This window comes from Filicampus tigris, chromosome 13 (genome assembly GCF_054856515.1).
Source record: "Filicampus tigris isolate MCC_2025a chromosome 13, RoL_Ftig_1.0, whole genome shotgun sequence".
NCBI classification, from domain to species: Eukaryota; Metazoa; Chordata; class Actinopteri; order Syngnathiformes; family Syngnathidae; genus Filicampus; species Filicampus tigris.
Genome location: NC_141229.1, coordinates 7,749,011 through 7,762,568, shown reverse-complemented (window position 1 = coordinate 7,762,568; position 13,558 = coordinate 7,749,011). Strand labels below are relative to the sequence as shown.

The following is a 13,558-nucleotide window of genomic DNA, read 5'->3' as shown; positions in this document are numbered from 1 at the left end:
TATGTTTTAATTTGCACTTTGTTGTGTTTTTACTTCATTGAATATTTAGAATGGCATAATTGTGGTCGTCTAAGGAAGATTTGAACTTCATATTCAGTTTGTCATTTTATTTGAGTATACGATGTGTCGGGACAGGAGGATTGTGCTCAGTGAGAGAAATATTCAGGCCCGCCCTGATTTTTCCAGGCCCAATCATTAGCCACGTTCTGGCTCCGCCACTGCGACCTATCTACCTATCTATCTACCTACCTAACTACCTACCTACGTACCTACCTACCTATCTATTCATCCACCTGTTTTACTGTCTTTCATGTATCTGTCCATTGATCCGATTTTTGTAGCCTGTTATAAAACGTGTGATCATTTTCAAGGCAGGCTTGTTCAAATAGGCTTAAATAAAGCTCAGTGGTAATTACAGCAATAACATACCTCAGCTATATGTAGACTCTGGTTAAAGGGCATCGTAGCAGGGCGGGCATGGTCGTTAAGGCAACCGTGTAACAACATTGCGGGCTGATCGGTTTCATCCAGATCAAACCTATCCGAATGCGACTCACGAATCTCTCCATTTGTCTGATAACTTTTCCGCCGGTCTGCTCTTTTAAAGGCTCCAAGGTAGCCTTCGTCCACACAATGGCGACAAGCTGAAGCCAGAAGGGTCAGAGTGCAGCTGTTGGAGCACTCACGGAGGCGGCGAGGAGGCTCACTCTTACAAAGATGCGAGTGGGCGAGCAGCAAGCGGACAAATTGAATGAGGCCCGAGAGCAGGGAAGGGGCGGTCGGATTTAAGCAGACCCTATATACCCACACCTTTTTTTGTGCAGCCAACAGCTGCTTAAATCAAAACCATCATTTTCATCACGGAGTCTGAGAAACTGGATGTAGTTGCCGTTTTTTTTTTTTTTGTTTGTTTGTTTTTTGCAAGCGTCCCATTGATCAGGCATTTAATTTAGAAATATCCTCCCAAGGTACACATACAGTAAAGTGGTACATTGGATTAAGAGTTGAATTTTTTTCCACGACCAACCTTGTCCCTCACTTTACACGATATGAAATCTGGTTTCCCGATTGAAATTAATGCAGTTGCCATTAATCCATTCCAGCCCAGCCCCCCCAAAAAACAGCACTTTTTTTTTCCAGATTTTTAATGAGAAACATGCACTGTATTGTATTAAAAACAAAAGAAAAGAACTTGACACTGATATTTTCTATAAGGAGCATGGCCAAATTAAGCTAACTCAGATTTTGGCTCACAACACAAAGCAATAAATCGACCAAGTGATTGCTCAAAACTAGAAACATTTCATGTTTGCAAGTAAATGTACAACTGTATTGTTAAATATTATTTTTCAAAATGTACAAATCAAGAACTTCCTTTCCAAATAGATGCCTCCATTCATCAACAGTAAAATAAAATAAATAAATAAAACACTCCTGGCCACTATTTGTGGCACATTTTTTCCCCCAAAAAATCACATTTCCCACTCAACATATAATCTGTAACAAGCAAAATCTGATTACCGGTACATTGAATATATTGTACTGTAAATTTATACCATTTCCATTTCCAGTGTGAGAAACTAGAGTTAGCTTGACGGTTTTGCATTTGTCCCATTGATCAAGCATGTTAATCTTCTGAGGTTATGTAGAAAGGTCCTCTCAAGGACAGGACGATGAAAAGGTTCTATTGATTACGGCGGCGTTGATCAATGGGTCCCAAGATGGATAACAAGATGTACAAGTCTTGGGTAACAATAGGCGTCGTGTTCGGACGTGGACCGCACATGCTGATGTCATATTTGTGCTCGTAATTTGACCTGACGCAATGGTAACCTGTAACGTTGTCATCCAAATCAATGGAAACGGTTTTAAAAAAATATTTCTAATCGAGTACCAAATGGGCATGCGGCGCTACCAAATCATAAGTGTTATCGTGCCGCAATGGCTACTCAGAGGAGAGAACGGTGACCTTGAATAACCTCGCAATGGCGTTAATGTATTTTTACGATCATGCCAAGGGATGACTTTTACAGTTCGCGTGGTATGATGCAACACTCTTCTGATTTGGCCTTGTCCGGTTGATCACATTTGCCCAGATCACAGTGGCCACATTGACGGAGTGGCATTTCCAGCAATCCATCAACGCATACCTTAGGATGTTATTACACAGACAAACTAAATTACAATTAGATTATAACAAAAGTCTTAAAGGGGACAAAGTATGTTTGTTTTTTTTTTAAGGGGGAAGTCAGTCCAAACATTTTCTTAACAATATGTTCTCTGCACCTTCACTTGTCTAAACATGGCATTCTGATGTATGGATTTTGCTGCTTAACTCATATTCCATAAACACACTTAACTCATATTCCATAAACACAATATTAATCAGAATGCCGTGTTTAGACTAGCGAAGGCCTATAGAACATATTGCAAAGAATATTTTGGGGTTGCCTTCCCCTGTAATTGTTTCTTGAACAGGGTTAGCATATTGAACATAATATTACCATCGCAAATAATGTAAGCCCTGACTACAGCGGCTTCTACTTAAGCAGAGCCCACAGTGAGGACAAAGTATGCTCCCATAAAGTCAACAAAAACATTTTTACTTGTGGAGACAACACTTCATAATATTACACTGTGTGTATGTAGCGCATGGACACATCACCAAACGCAAATTGCCAAGTTACCAAGGAAACAGTAAAGTTACTGGAAAAAAAATGTTTTTTTTTTTGTTTTTTTTTTTACTGGGCAAAAATGATTGTTTCCATACAAATTCTGCTTAGTGACAGGTGACCACACACATGGAGCCATTCAGTGGTTTGTGGACATTGTGCTGCTTGCTAGCAAAAGCTTCATTTGATCTGTAATGTTGTTTAATGACTGTCCTGGGCTACACATCGCAAGCACAGGCTATTATATTTTCTTCAAAGACAATTTGGGGGTTAAAAATAACATAGATAAGATAACGGTAAGTTTATTGTAGTTTCCCTGGCTTGTAGGCTACCTACTGTAAGTGATAAGATAACATAAGAAACATAGGATAAGAAAAGATAACATTTCATGATTGTTTTATAACATTGACCTGTCTTTGAGCGTCCATGAAAGCCCAACACTTGCTTTGAAACCAGAAACTGGAGAATTGAACCATGTTTTTTGAATATGTGTTTCTTGCCGTCGGATGTTACAGTTGCTTGTTTACGTTCAAACGTTGCTTGTAGCAAACATGAGTGACATCGTCCATTGCTGTGATCGTGACATCAATGATCAACTGGTGAAAGGAGACTTCAAATTTCTCTTTCATCTATAGCCGCTTCAAACTACAAAGAGTATGTATGACTTGAAAAGATGATTTTGTTGGGTTTGTTCTGTCTGTATTGTTTCATGTCATGTTTTTGAAACTCTTTGAAACTTGATAACAACATTTCAATATGTATATTTCACACATACTGCAGAGTGACAATAAAACATAGCTACCCACCTACCTAACTATATTTTGAAACCCTTATCTTAGCTTGAGACCATAATTTGAAACCCTTACTACAAACCTTCACTCAGGCTAGAAATGCAACTTCAAACCGGAACTTTGGCTAGAACCCTAGAAACGTGAAACCTGAACCCTCCTGAAAAATCTTTGAACCCAAACACTGCCTTGAAACCCCAATTTGAAACATCAATCTTTGCTTAAAACACTAACCCTATCTTGAAATAGTGATTTTAAACCCAAACTACAAACCCTAACTTGGGCTAGAAACCCTAACTTGAAACCTGAACCCTGGCTAGAAACGATATTTTGAAAACCTGAACCTTCCATGAAAGCCTCGATATTTTGAAAACCTGAACCTTCCATGAAAGCCTATCACTTCCATTGAAACCCTATTTTGGAAACCTAACGTTTGCCTGACTACTACTGTAATTTAAAAGAATTTGTTTTTGAAGAGTTTATTGAAATTGATGCAGATGGGAAATATTTCAGGAAAATTTGCAATGTTTATAGGAGAATTGTTCTAGCTTTTTTACGACATTAAAACGGTGTTAAATAAAAGTAACTGTAATAAATAAGCGTAAATGTAATAAAAACATTTTTTAAGAGTATACATTACCAAATTTTGACCCACCCTGGATAATATTCTGTGTTGACACTTCAGGAGCTTGATGTGCATTCCTGCGCAGCACGCGCGATTGGCCCTCGTTCCTATCAATCAATTTTCGCCACGAGCCAGCCCCGCCTCTGGAGGCCTCAGCTCCCGGCGCTTATTGGCTGTCCCATTAGCCCAATGAAAGTACACTGGCCAATCGCCGGCGAGGAAGGACGGACCCGTTCCGGCAGAACAGTCCCTCGCGCCTACAGTGGAGGAATCGAACGTCCCCGAGCGCACACCGTCTCCACGAGCGAAAGGAAATAACGCATTCTTTTTTTTGTCCTCCTCCGCCGCTCAAACAATACGAACACAGCGAGCCTGCAACAATTCGGGAAACGGGGGGCATTCCAGAATATTGTTCTCACGAGGAGCGGAGGGAAGCGAGGGATCGGAAGCCGCAAGTTTTTTTTTTCTTTTCCCCTTTCTCTCTTTTCTTCGTTCACCCCTCTCACCCACCCCCGAAAAGAAGGATTCTGTGTTCGGCGGTGCTTCGTGTTCCGCTCTCCCCGCCGCAAAGATGATGGTCGGAGAGGTCGAAGTGAAGGAGCGACCGAGGCCGAGCCCCGACTATTTGATGCAATTGTTGAACGAGAAGAAGCTTATGACCAGCTTGCCCAATCTCTGCGGCATCTTCACGCACCTCGAGCGGCTTCTCGATGAAGGTGAGCGGCGGCGGCGGCGGCGTGGTGGTAGTGGTGCTGCTACCACCCGGGTGGCAGGAAAGCGACGTCCCGCGTCCGAACCGTTTTGGCTGTACATAAATCACGCCTCGTAATGACCATACATACTCATCCAATTCGTTTTTTTTAATATACCAGAATTGTAACACGTTGTAAAGAAGTGTCGCGGGTGTTATTTGAGTTTCTGAGATTAGTGATGTTGACTTTGTGACTAGATGAAAACTTTCACTTACTCGGGTTCAAAACACTTTTCAACATGTCACCCGCCGCGTGTTGCGATTTAACAACCCCCAGAGTGCGTTTAATGTGAACTTTTGGGCCACTTTAGGCGCTCGTAGTATTCATCTAGCCCGGGCCCTAGTTCCACATGTTCCAGTAGTTTTAGCTTCGGAGGGGGGCTAGCCACATTTTCAAGCTAGCCTCTACGCTCGATCAAAACTTAGCTACGTTTTTTGTTGTTTTTTTTTGTCTTCGTGAAAGGCGTTACGAACAGCAACTGAAGGGACACTCGACTTCACGCAGACGTAAAGTGTGAGATTTTTTTTTTTTTTTTTTTGGTTGTTGTTTGGAACGTTGTGAGAGTTGTTGCCCAGCGGGCGAGCTCAAACCGCGGAGGAATGTTGGTGTGCGTCTTGCCCAAACAATGGCCAGTCGAGGCTTGGAAAGCCTCCATAACTTTGCCTCCGTCTCTTTACCCTCATTCGTCCTCCAACTACGACTTCACATGAAACCAAGCAAGGTTTTACTTCTGCTTTTATTTTCTCCGTTTAGCTGCGCTGGTTGTCGAAATAAAAAATAGCCTAACGTCGGCCTTTTGTGTCTACCACTAAAACATATTTGCCTGCCACCCTTTGCTTGTTGCTGTGATATATTTTCTTTTTTTTCGCACACAACAGTGGATTGGCCCCTCAATGTCGGTAGTATCAACAACCTAAGCCGGTGTGAGAGGCAGGGCGAAGCGGGTTTTATGTAACCGAGCAGGGGACGCTAGAGAGCGCCACAGCCACCCGGTGGTAGAAGCACAACGCCGGACGGCGACACTTGGAATGAAACCCGCCTCGCATACTCACACGATATAAATATACAAAACTGCCTTCTTGTTCTTTTTGTCATTGTATTTTTTACACGACCGAGTACGGATATTACGCACCATATTTGTGTACTTTCGACGTTGCCCGGTTGCGTAGGTGCCCCAGTATGCAGCAGCTAAACCGGTCTGCACAGATTTCTCGTCTCCCTGAAAGATGGATGATAAGCCAAAGTTATAGAATTGGACCTGCTCGAGAAATGACACAATGTGTTGCGCAATGTGACATGTGACACTCTAAATTAAAAACCTTTCAACAGTCTCAAACATAATTAGTATACATTGCGTAGTATGAGTTATCACTGCACTCCTAAAATGTTAAGAGAAGAGGCTAGAAGCTATGTTCTTTTGAGGTTTGGCACCTACTTTTGTACCTACACTTTAACCATTGTATTAATACATGGATAATGATTCTTATTGAAGAATATAACAACAGAGAGTTGTCTGTACATGTTGCTATGGTTTTATAGCTCAGCATTGTGTCAACTGTTGTGCCCACTGTGGCCCCAACAGCATAAGATGTTCCAAAAGTACCATGAACAATCTGAATTGCTCCCAACCCGTTGGCACTCAGTGGGGTGCAGACCTCCCACGTCCTATTTTTGGGGAATCAGATTACAATGTCCAGATGTACCTTGTAATTTCCCCGATTCTGCCTTTTACCCAGAATGCAAAACCTCTCAAATCAGTTGTTGTAAATGTTACAAAGAGTTTTCCTTTGGTCCTGACGCTATCCGGGTTGAGCTGCTTTGAAGTCTTGGTGTTTCCAGGTAGTTAAGCAGCTAAGCGTCATACATTATATGTTTATTTGTATCATTTCTTGAAATAATATAGGAGTTTTACAACGACATTGTTGTGTTAGTGAAAGACGGTGGATGCGCAAAATGTTTTCCTTAGCCTTGTTTAAGAAATAAATGACGCCCCATTTGTGATTCCCAAGCCTCACTTCCACCTCCCTGAAGCTGTGTTGAGGTTTACGAGGGGTTTCCACAGCACCAAGCCAAATATTACCCCAGCGCCAGAAATTTCGTGTACGTGCTATGAAAGTCACCCCGGTGCAGGGGAGGGCGGAACGTCTGGATCCCGTTAGGGGCTGTTTGCTTTTCTTGTCCTGGTCGTTGAGGGGTTTGCCATCCTGGTGTGACATTTGGGGCTACGCTCGCAAGCCAGGGCTCTGATGTAAGGTGGACCCCGCCCATGGTGAAACATTTTTTTGAATATTGTGCCCCAACCAGTTAACTACTTGCAGCTGAATTCTACGGATACTTTTTCTGAAAGTGTCTTTCTGAAGTATGCTAGGCTGACAGCTGCGTGAATTCCCCTGCCTCGCCTGCCCATTTTTTTAGTGCATGCCTCCACAGCTGCTACTATGAAAAGGGGGAAAGCAGACCCCACCCTGCTCCAGCGATCGCCCGTCCATGCGCACCCATTTTGTTGCTGACATGTATGTAGTGCCTCAAGGTCATTGGAGCAGATTGACATCCCCGTGCCCCCCTTTGGAAGGGCCCCCCACCCCCCCCTCCTGCGTTTCCAGTTGTTCATCTCCCCGAGGTGACACCTGCTATGGTGTTTTTTAAAATGTATTTATCTTTACAGCCTGCCAGCCAGCACACAGCTTCAAATTGCTATATTTTCACTTGGCAGGAGAAGACAGCCCATATAACAGGCAGCAATGTTGGGAAGAGCAGGATGCTGTAAGTTAGTAGAACATAAGGCGGAAGCGATTTTATTTTTGTGGCATTTTTCTATCACGATCCAAAGACTGGCATTGATTTTGAATTGTTTAATCAAAGCAAAACTCTCGCCGGGGGCTCGTTTTGAGATTTGTGTAATAGATTTTACAGGCTGCCGTCGACTTCGTAGAGCGGCCCGAAGCGGCGCAACCGCCGTGCATGATGCCACTCGTTCGCCTTTGCGCCTCCGCGATTCTCTGCTTGTTTTTCTGACTTTCCCCGGGGGAGCTGCCGGCAATTGGAGGACACCTTTAGATGGAGACTGTTCCTTCGGGAATGCTTGTTTAGAGAGTTTGACAAACGGGACAATGTCGTAGGTCCTCCCCTTGTTTTCTTTTGTAAACCCGCTCTCGTTATCGTTTCCTACGCCTCGATAGAGTGAGGACATTTTCCGGGTTGACTGTGTGTATTCGGCACAGGAAGAGACCTTCTCTAACCTCTGACACACAATCAATGCGGTATCTATTAGGATAGAGCACCGCGCTGCTTCTGCTTAGTGCGCCGCTAAAGGCTGACAGAACGAGTCAATCGGGGGTGTTTTGCCGGGCCATCGTCGCAAGTTGAAACTTGTTTTATCCGCCATCACGCCCCCCCCCCCCTCCCCTGCATCCTTTCCCTAAGCACCACTTCATAAACTGTGATTTAATTAACGAGCGCCATTCTGTGCGCCGGTTTACTGAGCCGGATCTGCCTTTGTTGAATTCAAATATGGAGGCTTTGTGCTGGTATTGTTCTGGATGTGTGTGTTGCCCTGTTACCAATGTTTCTTAAAGTGTGGCTCAGAAGACAACACCATTGGTGTGTGACCTGCCGGTGGTCCCCAACGAAACCTAAAGTAGTCCATATATTGAAGTGGAAAATCTGCACACTACTGCAAAGGTGATGAATGGGCTAATAAGTACGCAAGTATAATTGTTTATTGTATAACTCCACTGCAAACCGTGTAGTGTTTAAGTTTCTTTTTCGGTTCTTCTATATCGTGGTTTCCATTTTCCTTTTTTGCTTATCAGTGTTAGCGCCGTCAAAGGGTGTGTACTCAAACAACACCAGAGTAAATGCAATAATATGAAAATACCAACTCGAAAGCAGGAGAGCAGTTGTCTTATCCTGGATTTTGAACTCTCCTTCTACCTTTCTACTCCATTTCCCTTGGAATGTCAGGTCAATTTCCTGCTTTGTTGGATTGCGAAACCATTTCAGGTTCAGTTGGACCACATTGTGCTGTTGAGTATTTAACGGACGTGTTGTTTACTTTGCATATTTGGAAACTATGCAAAAAAAAAAAAAAACAAAGTATTCCTTTTTCTGAAACAATCAAGGAGAGAAGCTTTCCCACACACTTGTTACATTGTAGTGCAATTCAAATATAGTTGGTAGTGGTGAAAGCAGGACTCCACTTTGCCCGCCTCGCCTCGGCCGTCTGAGCGCCACCACATGGCCCGGTTACTCTTCGGTCCGTCATCCCTGACCCTAAACCCTGCCCCCCATTGCACCCTGAGCCCCAGCATCAGCATTGGCACCTCCCAGCAGGTGCTGTGTGATAAAGTCATCCGACATCAGCTCCGGGCTCTTATCACGGGCTTCAATCCCACGAGTGCTGGGGCCTCCTTATCAACCGCCGCCTCTGCTCGGCCTCCTCCCCTCGCTGAGCGTCACTCAGTCTTACAATCTCGCCTCGCCGTCGTCTGAACACGGTTCTGCTTTAAGGGTAACAACAATCAGGCTAACTGTGCAAGAATTTAAAGGATTTTTTTTTAAGCAAGCCCTGTTTATCCGTCTAATATTGGTACAAGAATACAACTTGTCTTTACACCTTCACCACAAGCCGCAGATCCACCCTCTGTCCTTGGTTAGTGTCGTGTCAGCATGCTTTTTAAAAAAAAAAAAAGTTCTTCCGTTTTTATTTGCGTCTCATTGTAAAAACACCTACAGGAAATGACACAATTTGAGACTCTGGAGAGAGTCAGTGGTTTGTTTTCCCTCTTTCGAGACGGCCAGCTGTGTGACAAGCGACGCCTGTTCTGCGCCCGTCCGCTGCCACCGAGGCGGAGTCGTCGCTACAATTTATTTTTGACTAATTACGATTGCGTAATGAAGCAGCCTCTCCACCACAGGTTTGTTTGTCTCTGCTCTCTGGTGTGTTCAAGTTCGGTTTGTTCTTAGAACTGCGCTGACCACCTTCCCGCATTGTTGTCATCATAGTCACCCCCTTGCATCTTCAGCTAACGTTTTTTTTTTTTCAGTCAACAAAGAGCCTCTAGTGTGTAACAATTCAGTAAAACATGAATCACACTACAGTATTTGGCACCGCTTTCTGCCCCCACCCTTTTTATCCCAGAAATGAGGCGGGGGTGGGGGGGGGGGAATGAACTGAGTGCTCATTCAGGCTCGTTGTTACCCGCCCACCCTGGCTGAATTAATTTTCTCTGTGTCCTTTCAGCGAAGGACTAGGAAACAAGTTTTGGCAACCAGCTAAGGAATTTCTGCTTAGCCTCCTGCATATTTGTTTGTTTTGCACAGCTGCGCTCTCTTCCGTGGCAGATTTCACTTTGTTTTTTTTTTTAATGTAAGCTAAAATGTATGTGTGGTGTTTCACAGCATGTCATCTCCTAGCTACTTAAAAGTCCGCTAATGGTTCTCTACATTTGTCATTTGGCAGATACTTTCCATGTTAATCTCACTTCATCCCGGTCCAGAGCCTTTAGTACTTTGGCCTCCCGGTGGCTCGGAAGCCTTTGCTGTGACGTCTCACTCGCTTTCAGCTGGCCGATAAATCAAAGATGAATAATTTACCCGTCCTCCGCTGCTTGTTGTTTCTGTGAGGCCTGGCTAGAGCAGGCGGGGCTGCAGCCACCTTTTCCCGCGGGGGCCACGGAAAGTGCGGCAGTTTGATTCCTCTGTAGCTCACTGTCATCTGAATATGAAGCGCCGTACACTCTAACCTCGCTGTCAGACCGCCGTCTCAAGTCTGTGCCGCCGCGTTAAAGCTCGTGTTTTTTTAATCTGGGCAAGGCATTGCTTTACTTTCAATGCAATTGGTACCACTGTCGGTCCAATTTTGCCATCAATTATGAACATAAACTCAGTCAATACTGTGTGTTTTGGCTTTAAATAAAGCCTCTGCTTGTTATTTTTTAGCTTATTTACATTTACTATCATTGTTCCATCCTTGGTTAAACCCAAAACCTTCAGACTCGCTCTGCAATTGTCTTTGAGTCATCTCCAAACAATAGTCTTGCGGCTCCAACTCAAACTCTGTCCACGTCAATTGTATTTTTTTGTTGCTTTACTCTGCACTACAGACTGTCTCCATCTAACAAGCTTTATATCTGCAATGACTGCATCTCGGCATTGTCCGTTCAGATTTCCCCTGTGTTGCTTTGAATGAAATTGACATAGTGTGTGAAAGTCTTTCTAGCGCGACTGCCACCTTGGAAATAGTTCTCCAGCGCTGAGGACGAAAAACTGACTCCCCGCAGTTCTTACAAAGCCTGGAATTGACGGTATTGTTTGGTTCAGCGAACAAACGAGCCAGTCAGTGTGACGGTGGAGTTGTTACCTTGTTTTTTTTTTTTTTTTTTTGCTTCACTGTAGCATTACAGTATCTGTCGATAAAAGGGATTGGCTGAGATACCCTTGTTCGTTTTGGATTATGCTCTGCTAATATCAAATAAGTAGGGTGGTAAAAGGTATGGTTTTGAACGCAAGAACTTGACTTTGAAAATGTTCCTGGATGACTGGACAAATAATCTATTTGACATGCTCAAAAAGGTCCGTGCACTGTAGGTGTAATGGTCAGAATTCCCAATGATTTAGCCCATGAAATTCATCTGCAATGCTTTCATTAAAATGCTTGTTAAATAGGCAAGTCAGGCATTTCTTTATAGATTTGTGGCAGTGTTAACACCTGCACCACCACACGCCACTTGCAACGGTATCCAGAGAGAAGCGTGTGCACATTTTCTCCCATTGCACACTTTGTTCACGCCGGTCATTAATCCACTGTCCCACCCGTGCGGTACTTAGTCAGCAATGTTTCAGTGGCAGCAACAGGATCTTCCCTGCCTCAGCGATGCCATCACGCACAGCAAAGCAAAGCACAGACTGTCGTCTTTTACGCCAGCTCCCCCTGGCTTGCAGTCGTGTTGTTCCGCAATGTCCGACATGTTCCAAAAACTGACCACGCAAAGGTACATTTATACTTGAATAAAAAGTGTGTTTTAATCTGAGTAGTGTGGCCAAAAGATGACAAGATGTTTACTGATCCGCAGGGACACCGACCACTTCTGGAGGCTATTTTGTAAATACTTAGGTGTGAGTAGTGGTTCCATTAACCTACATTTTGCGTGAGAAAGGCAATCGAATCGCTGCCATTTAGACTATGTTTTGACTGAGGGACCTAGGCACAACCAGACAGAATGCTTAACACACATACACGTGACACTATCATTGTCAAATGTTGTGTTTTCATGTTCCCTAAAAAACGGCCAGCATTTTCCATCCGTTGTCGTTTAAAGCCTGTCCTTATCGGTGTAGAAGTAAAATGGGTTCAGGGATCGAGTACCAGAAAAAAACAAAGGGAGGTTTTGTATAAATGAGGCATTAATTGGCAAAACAAAGAGCCTATTTAGCGCCATTTGTGACATTGACAGAAAAGCCAAATTCTGCTCTTTTTGAAAGAAAGGGTTAGTTAGCCCCAGCTCCTCACTTGATGAGTTGTTCTCACTGAAAGGAGGAAGGCGTGTCAGGCGAAGGAGGTTAGTAAGTATTATAGAGTGGGGGCGGGGGTGGTTGTATGCGTGTGTGGGGCGGGGGGGTGGTAGAATTCCTCCCATGTGATGTGAATGAGGTCATCTTGTTAGCTATGGGGAAGGTTATTGACCCCTTGCTCAGCTCCACACGCCACCCCCTAGTCCCAGCCTTCCTCCCCTCTACCAATGACAAGAGACACAATGGGCTTTTTTGTGTATTATTGGGCCAGACACTGCTGTGGGTTCTTGCACACAAGTGATGTCTATCTGCCAGAGCCTGGCACGGACCTCTGCGCATCTCAGTTGAGTCGTCACCAGTTCATGTCTCCTAAAGCGGGGTACACGCTTGGAACATCTTAACTTATTCACTGCCAGTGACGAATTGTCTTGTCTTTTCACAGTCCGGCCATTCAATCCCAGAATTGATACTATTTTTTTCACATTTTTTCCCAAACGTTAGGTTCTGAAAATGTCTGGCAGTGAAGGAGTTAATGGGGGAGGGCAGTTGAAAGGCGTCAGAATTTTTGACTGCCTTTGATTACATCTCAAGACTGTCTACTGTAAATATTTCCTTTGAGGTATGTGTTGGAACAAGCTACTGATTAAATGATTTGCGTCGGATAAAATTGCTATGTTTACTTTTTCAAGACACCGGAAGATTGTGGAACAAAAGTACAGGACACCGCCGGAGTCCTTGTGCCTTGCCGTCAGCTCATGTGATGCGCTAACTTTAAAACATTCTGATGACATTTAAGGCTTATTTTTGGATACAATTTGGACAAGAGAGTCAAGGTTCCACTGTAACTAGACAAAAAAAAAAAAAAAAGATGTCTCCAAGAGAAAGGTACATGCGGCTAAACAGTGATGGCACCTAGCTACAGCCTGGACAGGTGTGCGCTGGCGCAAGCTGTCAAGGTGCCAGATGCCGTCGACACCGTAAGGCGCTAAAGTCTTTCCGGAGATGGACTTGTCTCTTCGTCTCTCTGTCACCTCTTATTTGTCTTTCCCACCCATCACATGCTCCTAGATTGTATTTACTCCGTCATGTTCACGCACGCCCAATGTCTTCACTTTCTTGAAGCGACACAAGCATCGCACCCAGCCGGTGGGCACGGTACCACTCGGCACACGGCAAGTTCAGTCCTTGTCCCGATGTTTTCCGAAGCAG

General features: G+C 44.1%; 1 protein-coding gene across 5 annotated transcripts in view; it reads left to right on the top strand.

Annotated features, from left to right (window-relative positions):
• Positions 1-4,314: 4,314 nt before the first annotated feature.
• qkia (QKI, KH domain containing, RNA binding a) overlaps positions 4,315-13,558 on the top strand; it is a 79,254-nt gene continuing 70,010 nt past the window's right edge. For 2 of the 5 annotated variants that reach the window (XM_086048846.1, XM_086048844.1), the window contains exon 1: positions 4,315-4,801. In XM_086048846.1, the coding sequence (XP_085904972.1) occupies positions 4,657-4,801 (145 nt within the window). In that variant the 5' untranslated portion in view covers positions 4,315-4,656. The remainder of the gene's footprint in view (positions 4,802-13,558) is intronic. The other 3 variants (XM_086048847.1, XM_086048848.1, XM_086048849.1) reach the window with 2 other exon arrangements.